Source organism: Nicotiana tabacum, chromosome 17, assembly GCF_000715075.1.
Source record: "Nicotiana tabacum cultivar K326 chromosome 17, ASM71507v2, whole genome shotgun sequence".
Taxonomy (NCBI): Eukaryota; Viridiplantae; Streptophyta; class Magnoliopsida; order Solanales; family Solanaceae; genus Nicotiana; species Nicotiana tabacum.
Window position 1 is genome coordinate 68,838,491 of NC_134096.1, and position 11,467 is coordinate 68,849,957.

General features: G+C 31.4%; 1 protein-coding gene across 4 annotated transcripts; it reads left to right on the forward strand.

Moving 5' to 3' along the window:
* The first annotated feature begins 1,918 nt into the window (after window positions 1–1,918).
* Window positions 1,919–7,701, forward strand: LOC107798437 (uncharacterized). 4 transcript variants are annotated; one of them, XR_001650890.2, is made up of 5 exons: window positions 1,919–2,056; window positions 2,152–2,317; window positions 5,812–5,999; window positions 6,387–7,321; window positions 7,479–7,701. XR_001650890.2 is itself a non-coding variant. In XM_016621427.2 (4 exons), the coding sequence occupies exons 3-4, from the start codon at window positions 5,844–5,846 to the stop codon at window positions 7,236–7,238; spliced, it is 1,008 nt and encodes a 335-aa protein (XP_016476913.1). In that variant the 5' UTR covers window positions 1,919–2,056; window positions 2,152–2,317; window positions 5,812–5,843; the 3' UTR covers window positions 7,239–7,701. The 4 variants fall into 4 exon arrangements, 3 of the variants coding, with proteins under 3 accessions (XP_016476913.1, XP_075090548.1, XP_016476914.1); XM_016621427.2 differs by having other exon boundaries at window positions 6,387–7,701; XM_075234447.1 differs by having other exon boundaries at window positions 2,152–2,243; window positions 6,387–7,701.
* Window positions 7,702–11,467: the final 3,766 nt, after the last annotated feature.

The following is an 11,467-nucleotide window of genomic DNA, read 5'->3' on the forward strand; positions in this document are numbered from 1 at the left end:
TGTCCTGACCTTTATGATGTTTATGTACTCTTAGAGACTTGTAGACAGATGTCATATTTATGGATAATTGTATGGCCTTGTCGGCCTATGTTTTGAGTGTACAAATGATCATGTCGGCCTTACAGGCCCGTATGTCACATGTATAAGTTTCTCTATCATGTTGCGTCGTTCTATGTCTAGTATTCCCTTATGTTTTATTCTGGTTATGTCATAACGTCACTTCTGACCTATTTACCCATGATGGTATGATAATAAAGATACGTTACATTGGTGCTCGGTTAGGTAAGGCACTGAGTGCCCGTCGCGGCCCATCGGTTTGGGTCGTGACACATATGCCTCCTTATAAATTTACATCTTGAATCTACATAGACTTTTGCTATAAAGAAAAATCAAATGCAAAGCTGTGAAGCTTTCTTTTATTTTTCTTTCTTATCAAATTAATCTCATAAATAATCAGTTTTTATATCTTTTAAAGATTTGAAGGATTAGTCAAATAATACAATATAGTATCCTTTTCTGTTTTATAAATGAGTGATTTATGTAACAAAACTTTAAAACTAATAAGTAAGGTTGAGGAAGGTAATTACGAAATATTATAGCAAATATATCACTTGAAACCAGTTTCTTAACAAGAAAATAGAAACAAAATTGGTAATTATAGTATTTAAACCATATGAGAGGTAATTAGTATTACCAAAGCAAACCAAGAGAAATGTTTTTGAAAATATGTCTATAAATAATTAAAAGAATTAACTCAAATAGCCGTTAACCCAATCGCTTAAACTAAAATAACTGGCGAATGTATAATATATACTTTATATGTTTAGAGTCGTATATAATTTGTGTATAATCTATTTATACCGACTAGAACTATAAATAGTAAATCTGATAATTATCCATTTAATATTTAGTATTAGGCTTGGGCCCGAGCTCAGCATGGACTTAACAATACTAGTAACATTTATATATGAAAAGGTCCCTAAAATCTTCAAAAGGAGCATATTTATTTGTTTATTCTAAAATAAATATTTATTTTATTTGTGCTAAAATACTAGTAACATATTTATTTATGCTATCATTTTTTTAAAATAGGGGTATTTTTGTCATAAAGTTGTAAAAGAGTTTCTTAATGTCTTTCTTCTAATTATAATGCCAAATAGTATGTTATTTTTTTGGTTTCTCATCCGGTGTCCGATATCGTAATGGGACCCGGCTAAATTCGGATTTATCCGAATAGTTCCATATTGGGGGTAAAGGCTACCTAATAAAGACAACGTCATATCTAAAGCTCGAACCCAAAATTTTTTATTAGTAGTACAACTCCGCCACAATCCTTATTGGTAAATAGTAAATACGACTAGGAGTAGTATGTAATTAACTTAATATATGTACTTGAAAGTATATAGGTTAAGTAAGCGTTAATTATAATTTTTGAAAAAAAGTAGTATTTGGAGTTAGGTTGAAAAATAATATTTGAAATTTTAAATTATGTTTGGATATGTATTTCACTTGAAAAAATGTTGCAATTTTATGAGCGGGAAAACAAAAATTTCTTTGTTTTTGAAAAACTCTTTTATCGAAAAATTTCTAAAAACTTGCAAAATTTCATGGACAAATACGTTTTTGAAAAAAAAATCGAAAAAAAGAAAAGAAAAAATATATGGACAAACATGTCGTTAGTGTAAATAAAAGTGTATTATCACTTTTAGCCCGTGCTAGAAACTATTTACATCTGGTAGCGGAAAAATTATATAAAATTTGTATAATTTTTGTATATAATATACATAATATATATATATATATATATATATATATATAAAATATATAAATATTATATATTTTTTCGATTATTATTTTATAGCGGCTATAAAGTATCATTTTTACTAAATAAAAAATCAATCGAACTGCCACCGTTAAGTCCCTCTCATTCGTCCTAAAGTACAGTGATCATTTCAATTGGTAACACTTTCCCTCCAAGGTTCACCACTTCACACCCTCCATATCGTCGATCGTCTGCAGTGAATTGATCTGTTCTCATCCTCTATATCGTCTGCAGGTGAATAGAATTATTGAATTCTCATCATCCATATCGTTTACATTTCTCTATGTTTTGTTTCACCTTTCTAAATTTTTCAAGATTATCTGTTTTAGGGTTTAGGGCTTTTGTAATTCCAAGAACGGGGTTTCTTCTTACACTCATGTACGAGATATAGGATCGTAATGAACACAACACATACTACAAGGTATCGTTGAAAAATATATATGAAGAAATGCAGATAATACGAGAACCCCGGGGAAGTGCTACAATGTGGTACTAGTAAGTAGTAAAATATTCTAGTTGTTGAGACTTTATAAACGTGTAGTTTCTTCTCTGTTCAGACGTCCGTAGAGGAATTGTTGTTTCAAATAATACTCTAATCTTGGGTTATATTACTGTTTGGATTAAAAGTTTAAAACAATGATATCAATTTATTGTACTCCTAATGTTTTACACTAATAGTGGTAATTGCTGTTTCAAATAAATGGATTGTTGGAGTCTCTGTTTTCAACCTTCTTTACTAGTGGTAATCTTTCATTACCAATCAAAAAGGGACCTAAAACATGAGCTTTTATAGACGGTGGTAGTGTCAATGTCTTGTTGTTAAAGTTTAAGATCTGAGGCCGCCTATGGTTTTGGGGGGTCGAGACCAAGAAAACCAGAAAAAGTCCTAAACGAGGTACTTAGACCCTTGAGTGCTCTCGTATGAGATGAGTTAAGATAACTGTTTACAAGTTGAATAAAGTGACATAGATAGGGTATAACTCTCTGATGCAAGTGAGACTAATTTTACCTCTACGTATCTAAGAGGAGGTTATTGGAGCTCTTATGGAGCGGAACCTCCTTGACAACAAGCAGGAATTAAGTTTGAAGGACTAGGGAAGACATCAATCATGATGGTTTGAGTAGAATGTTTGGTCTACCTCAATTACAGTAGCAAGGCTATGACCCTCGTTGGGCTAAGGCGATGGTAAGGGATATCCTGAGTGCCTCAATTCATTAGTTGACTTATAGTCACCTGATGTTACCATGATTGTAGAAGGGAGCGAGAGAGATAGTAAAGCAAACCTCCAAAGAGTAAGGTAAGGCAATATAATGCAGGTAGTGGAATTCTATAATGGAGTTACTTTTCGAGGCCTAAGGCATTGCTCAAGCCGGCAGAGGTCCTATAGGCAAGTACGTTACTTGTTAGACATAGATGATCTTGATGTGTCCTGACTCCTGAGTGAGGTCAGATAGTCTCTGGCCATTTTGCCTTGATTGTCGTTCAAAGGAAATGAGTGTCGAATACATGATGAGCCTAGCGTACCCTTGGGTTGGCTAACTCAAATCATTCTTTCTTGCTTTTTGTAAGCATTTATGCTCTATACTTGAGACACCAGTTCCTTCTTTATGCTTATGGAATATTTGTTTCTGTTATAAGGTCAAGATCCTAGGTAGAGGTGCTCAAGTGAAACTGGGAAACCACACCTAACCGACAAACCGAAATAAAAAATCAACTAGTTGTTTGGTTTTGTTTGTGTTGGCGTTGAAATAAAAAAAAACCAATAATATTAGGTTTGGTTATTAACCAAAAAAGGTCAAACCAACACCAAACCAATCGACATACTTTTTTAAATAATTTCTCTTATACATAAAAATATTCATTATAATCTTATTTTGTAGATATTTTTTAAACTATTTCAGTTTGGTATTATATTTTGTAATAGTTGTTGACTTTTGATTATTATTAGTGCAAGTTGTTGCGATTTACATAATGTTTTGTGGGGTAATAGGGAAAGGGGATGATAATTTGAATACCATAGCTGCTTTTGCTATGTTGTTTGAAATGTAATTCCTCTTTTGTTGTTTTACTTTTATCGGGACTACTGTTTATTAATCTTGTTTTGCACTTACTTAAGGCCGGTTGTATCTTCCATGGGTGCAACTTTTCGGCATTGCTTGTTTCTATTACCGAGCAAATATTCAGTAGCTTGATAGGGATAATTTTTCATGTTATAGGTTCTTATAATTGAAGTATGGATATTACACTATTTTGGTAGTTATTTGTTTGTAACATGTAAGAAGACTTGTGAAAATGCATAGAACACTACTGTTGAGATCTTTTTTTGGCTTTGCATCTAGATAGTGAAAATGCATAGCTCAATTTTGGGACTCGCTTGGGGCTCGTCCCTGAGTGGGGCACTTGCAAACGCCCTGAGGCACACGTGTATGGTTTTGTTCTATGAGGCTTATGCTCCAAGCATCTGACTGTGGGCCCTAAGCATGTCTAGCGCTCAACAATCACGGCTCGCCCAATAGTTTCTATACAAATCATATGTCAAATTCCGTAGTAAGAACCATTGACCCTCATTAGTGTTATAGAGGTAAAATATAACATAAAAAATCGGTTCCAAAGAAAACTTGGTTGTTATAGTGAAATGTTGTTATTGGGCTGTTATAGAGAGGTCTAATTGTAGTACTGATAAAGATAATGATATTCAATTTTAGGGAGATAAAATATGTAGTTCAATAACCATTTTTAAGAGATTGTTATTTTCCGTTGTTTGAAAGTTAAGACATTGTAGTTGACTTTTATGTCATGATAACTTTAAGGGGTTGTTTGGTAGGGTGCATAAGAATAATGCTGAATATGGTGTATTAGTAATTCTGGTATTAGTTATGCAGGCATTATGCTGATATATTTCTTATTCATTATTTGATTTGATGTATTAAAGCATTGCATAATTTCTAAAAGAATTGTTTGTTTACAAAAATACCCTCATAACCAGTCTATCACTTTATCTTTTTGAAAGAAACATATGTTGAGGAATGTTTTTATATGAAAAAGGTTTAAAAAAATTTATTTGATTTGTCTACCTATATTGTACTATATAACTAAATATTTATTTTTAAAAAAGGAAATATGCTAAGTATTTCTTAATCTACTAGGGATATAATTTAATTTCCCACTTTATTGGATTATTAGGCAAAGAAAGTTTGAATTAAAAAAATAAAAGGAAAATGAGTTGATTACAAGTGCATTACGATATTTAGTAGTAGAGTACAAATTTATAAATTTACAATGAATAAATTGGCGGAGTATAGATATAAATAGTGGGAGCAATTTCAGTATCAAACTTTACATCAAACTTGCATTATAATAGCATATTTTAATCAAGCATATATTTTGAAGGGCAAATTTGTCTTTTACTAAACTAATGCATGCATTTAAACCCATTGCATTATTAATACCATGGTTTCCTATGTATTAGTTATGCATAAGATAATACCAAATATAGTGTATAATTAATGCTTGCATAACTAATGCATAGGTTCAAATAGTGTACCAAACAAGGTATTATTAATACACAAAGCTAATGCATGCATTATTTTATCTAATGCATCCTACCAAATGACCCCTAGCACTTGCATTATTTGTACTTGTATTAGTGTGCTAGGTTTTTTAGTGTGCATTATTAGCGTGCTAGGTTTTTTGTTTTCTATGAGCTTCTCTCATCCCTTTCATTTTTGATTGAGCTTTTAATTTATTTTCTATATTTTTTTGTTATTATACTATTTTTACGCCACATGTCTCAGGGCCTACGTCTTGCCCGTACTAAATAAAACGCCCCGCCTCATGCTCCCACCTTTTAAAACACTAGTCGTGACATGAACCTTATTTCACTTTTCAATTTTGCTTTAGCTTAGTTTGTTCCTTTAGATCTGAAATTTCACATGGTGGAATAATCTTATGTAGTTTAGTCTCTTTTCAATTTTGCTTTTATGTACAGATATCTGGATCACTGAGTCTCAAATTTGTCCAATGGAGGAACTGAAAAGCCAAAATCTGGAACAGGCAAAGCGGATAAAGGATCTTCTGGAGTACCAACAGTTACAAATTAGAAAGATTAACGAGTATACAATATCCAATCTAGAAGAGATCGCTACAATTAAAGAGTATGAAGAACTCTTCGAGGAAGTAAGCACCTTAACCCCTTCTTCGATTAGACCATTCAACCTGTTAGAACCATTAAAATGCAGACAATTCTAGTCAAACATGGCATTCCTAAAATGGTTCTGAGTTCTGACATGTCTGTAATTGGTGTAAGATTCCTTGCTTAATTTGCCATCTCGATAGATTTCAGAAAACTCATAATGCATAACTTCTTTGGTTAAAATTTATGAGAACACTAAAGCCAAAAAAAAAAAAAAAAGGCTGCTAGTATTGTAAATCCAATCCTTCTTCATTTGCTTTGGTAGTGCTTGGCATCACCCATTTAATTCCCAAAATGTTCTGAATTTTATATTCCAGCTATTGTCTTCCCAACATTGTGCTTCCTCACTTTAAAGTTCTTTGTTCTTGCAGCTTCTTGTAGACCAACCTAGAGAGGGGATAGCTTTAAAGCTTGTTGGTTATCTTCCAGAAGAGCCTTTTTTGTATTGTATTGAGCCCAAGGATGAGGCTAAAGAAATGCATGCTAAATTTCAGGAGTTGATATGTAGTTCCTGGCACCCTTTTAAAGTTTCTGACATTAATGGAGAACCGAAGCGAGTGTTTATTGATGACGATAAAGAACTGGGAAAGCTTAAAGCACTTGGTGACAAAGGGGATGCGGTTATTGAAGCGGTTAAAACTGTCAAGACAGAATTACAAGAGTACAATTCAAGTGGAGATTATGGAGTATTTAAGATCTGGAATTTCAAGGAAAAAAGACGAGCAACAGCAGAGGAGTGCTGCAAAGCTGTAACGAAAATGTTAAGGGTGCGTACTATTAAGTCGTCTAGGTATGACGAGAGGCTGATCTATCAAGTTATTCATGCTCACCTACAGCTCGACATCACCTCAGCGGATAAGATAGCACTTCTATTACTATCGGGGACACTAGGAGCACACAATGCAGACCTAGTTCGTCCCTTGTTTTGTGCTGTTGTCGAAGGAGCGGGCGACATGAAAGAAGCAGTATCAAAGCGTCTTCAATATTTCAAGTGTTTGTTACTAGATGACAAAGTATTTAGTAGTGCACTGCTTAAATTGATAGAAGAAACGTGGCTCCTGGGTGAGGTTGCAACAGGTCGTCAACTTTTTGGTGCACTATTTGAATTTACAAGTGAGGCAATGGTGAGCAATGACAGTATTGCGGACTGGTCTAATCAGATTGATGAGCCGAGGCTCGCAGAGCTGGTTGAAAAGTTCTTGAAGCTTATGAGCAAATATTGAAAATGTTGTATTCGCCTGATTTTGTAGATTGACACTTGAGGATTGGGAAAAGGATGTGGGGCTGCAGAAGATGAGATCTGAAGGTTGTAATAACTGGTTTGAGCTTCTTTTTTTCTTTTTCCTTTTTTTGGTTGATAAATATACTGTTCGGGCTAAAATACAGGCGGATGGGAAAAATTTTATCACCCCATATGAGAATGGTGAAGCACTAACCTTCTTTAAAACCTTCCTGCGGTACAGGCAATTAAAGTTCCTGATTGAAGAATAAAAATCAGGGTATGGACCTCGGCTGAATTGCTGTCTCCCTAAAGATGTATTTGGGATATATGCATCTCCACTTCTGGGTAGCCAAACAACTTACTAGTATACTTGTACAGAAGGATTCTTGATACAGTGATGATACTCGTACTGTCTTAATTGCTAAGCTTTCAATTTATTTTCAATATACATGTTACTTGCCTAACTGCTCCAGTTACAGCTGCTGATTAATTGATGAAAACCTATATGCTTTTGGAGATGGTCTCTGCACCTATAAGGTGTTATGTCGGTTTAACCTGGACATGTATGTGTCCCCTGCACAACTTCTCTCTGCCCTTTTGTGTCTGGCCCTCTGTCTTACAAGTCTAAGGTAAAGAATGGTGCTTGATTTAGACATTCTTTTACCTATATTTCTGTGCAACAGTCCATCCGTTGGGTAAGTTAGTTTTAGCAAAGGTATATTAAGAGCCCTTAATTTTGTGTTGGAGATGCTCAGCATTTAATCCTTCTTTAGCATCTTGTAGCCTGCATGTATGGCCTTTCCAAGTTAGCTTTTTCTTCTCTGTAATTTTCCAAGTCTACCAAAATCCAATTATTGGCTTTTTCTACGGATTGGATACATAACTTGTGAATGTATATAATGGTCATGACAGGTTCTTGGCAAATCGTATATAGGTTACATGGCCAGCTGACAAACTTCCCTTTTGATCCTTTTACATGAGCTACATCTACTACAATTTCTTCTTATATATATTGTACAGAAAAAAGACAAATGCTTTAGAATTTCCTGAGAAATATGGCTTCTAAAAGAAAAGGCATAAGCTTCGGAATAGAGCACCAATGACAGAGACTCTCTTCTATAGGAACTTATTGCCAGTATTGCACATAGCTTTCACCCAAAAATTTGCCCGGCATGTCCCCCAACGGAATTGGTCTAGCCAGAATGTCCTCGTTTTTAACTGGTCTTAGCAAAATATTCCCGTTTTTCACTTGAACACCATAGTTCTTCAATATTTAAAGTTTAAAATTCTTGTTTGGTGGTGGAAAATAGAAGGTTAATGATCCATTATTGTTAAAATCATTTGAATGTTGATAATTTATGCTTAAATTTTTAGTTTAAACATTGATTTAGTGATTTACTGTAAAACTCAAAACTCCATTGTTGGACCTTAGAAAGTGCTGAAGAAGACAAAGTGGGTCTTTTTGATTTGATTTGATGTTATTTGACTAAATTGGTGATTGGAGATTGTTTGTATTTGTATTTGGAAGCTTTGTTTCAAATTTGATATCATTTGGAGCCGATTTGGGTTGGTTTGATCGAAATTGAAGTTGCAAATCCGAAGAAAACTTTGTTGAAACAACATAGAAAAATTATGCCATTTGATAGACTTAAATGAACAAAATAGATAGATAGAGCAAATATAACATAAGCTCTACTAATACAATAGAAAAACCTTGACAAGCAATAATTGTTTGGGTTAATTCTTTTTTTAAATACCGTTTGCAGGGGAGATATTTAGGCCTCTTCATTTTGGAATTGGTTAGCATTGTTCTTGAAAATTATCCTCTGGACTTGGACCTTGCGCAAATCCCAAGTATATACTATAGCAAGAACTATAGTTTAGAGCATGATTAGCATTTGTAAGTATGGGAATACAACCAGGGTAGAAAAATAAAATGCTCTTAGTAAGAGTTGAATTAAGACCTCCGCTTACTAAGTGGACACTCTAACCAACTAAGCTACAAGAGCTTATTATTCTTTTATTTCAATTGAAAATAATTGATCTCTTGTTTAAGTATTACATGTGAATTTGCTATGAAATTCAAATATAGCTATAAACAATGGCGGAGCCACATTGAACCAAGGGGTGTCAAGCGGCACCTCTTCGCCGGAAAATTACACTATATTGCTAGATACATTTTTTTATTTTATATATATTTACTATACGTTGACTCCCCTTGATTTTTTGATATATCTAATTATTTATATTTTGACACCTTTTGATGAAAATTTTGGCTCCGCCACTGGCTATAAATGGTAATTTCTGAAAGTATAGCTACCAATCGTACATACAATATATATGTTTGTTGTGTCGTGTAATTTGCTCAAAACGTTGTAGAATATTCTTTCCTTTTTTTTCTGTCAAGAAAAGTTATATAATGTCAATACGCAAATGTTAAACTTAAACATGAGTTTTGCTTTGTTGGAAATAATTTTACGGTCAATCGGTAAGGTATATTTTTGTCAGGCTTTCTTCCCTCTTTTCACTTTTTTACTTTTCATGTGTTGGAAATTTGTAACTATTTTAAGGGAATAATCGTTGATGTTAGACTAATCGAATGCATTTTGGTTTCAGAACAAGTCAGGTCATATTCTCTGACTTAACTAGGTTAAAGTTATCAATCACTTAATCTTCATTTTCTTTGTAACTAAAGGTATCCCTATCAATTACTTACTTTCTCATTTTAATACATATCCATCTATATAAAATATGAGAAGTAAATCAATATAATTATGCCAAATGCCACAACAAAAATTCAACATGTGTCAAATTTTAGGACAAAATTAGTTAAGTTAGTTAATAATTAGTTACTCTTTTTGAACTTGAATTAAAGATAATTAAATATTTATATATTCTTAAGAAAACTATTATATATATATATATATATATATATATATATATATATATATATATATATATATATATAAATAACTTCAATGTAGAAATATATAAAATGATAAGACTAATTTGTTTTTTGAGATGAGAAAGTTTTTGAGTAATAATTCATATGGTCATACTATATGGATAAGATCATGTAACAAAATCCAACAAGTGTCAAATTTAAGGACAAAATTAGTTAGGTTAGTTAATAATTAGTTACACTTTTTGAATTTAAATTAAAAATAATTAAATATTTATATTTTTTTAAGGAAACTACTATAAAAAATATAATTAAATAATTTCAATGTAGAGATATATAAAATTATAAGACTAATTTATTTTTTGAGATGAGAAAGCTTTTGAATAATAATTTGTACGGTCACACTATATGGATAGATCATGTAACTAAAAATATTATAATAGATAAAACTATTATACTCATTGTATTATATCAAACTGGTAATTTATTAAAAAGTTATATGTCAATTTAATAATATTAATTATTGGATATTACAATTTAATAAGCAAGGAAAAAAAAATAAGATATAAATTTATGAGAAAATATAAAAATATAACACTTATAATTAGAATTATGACGAGAAAAGTCGTACATATACACATAACGAAAATCATAATAAACAAATAGTCATAAAGGAAGAATACTATAAAAAAAAGATTTCAAGCGATAGCGTAAAAATATATATACTAATTAAATTTCATGTAGAAAATTTTAGTTAATTATTAGAACTCATAATTTCAAAATAAAAAATACAAAAATATAAAGAAACTATTAGGATATTATACATAATATAAGTATATTATATATAAAACCCAAATTAGTAATTATTAAAAATATTAGTAAGTTTTTTATAAGAATAATAAAAAGTTTATCTCCTTATACTTTTGATGAATTCAAAATTATAATTTAGTAAAAAAATATTATAATATTTAAATTTTCAGTAAAATGCAAAATGAGAAAACTAATCAAATATTACAGTAGAGAAAAATGTACAAAAAGAGGGGGATAAAGATAATTTTATGATATTTTTATTTTAAATTAATTAATAAATAAAATATAAATAAATAACACTCAAGAAAATTATTAATAAATTTAGACAATTGAAGAATTATGAACAGCATAACATAAATTTAAAACAAAAATCTAGAATAAGCAAAACATATACTTATGTTATATTAAAAGAGAAATAGTATCAAAATATTAAGCCAATACAAGTTAATAAAAAATCACATTAGTAAATGTATAGTAAGTACTTGCTAATTTAATAAAGAATAAATAATAAACAAATA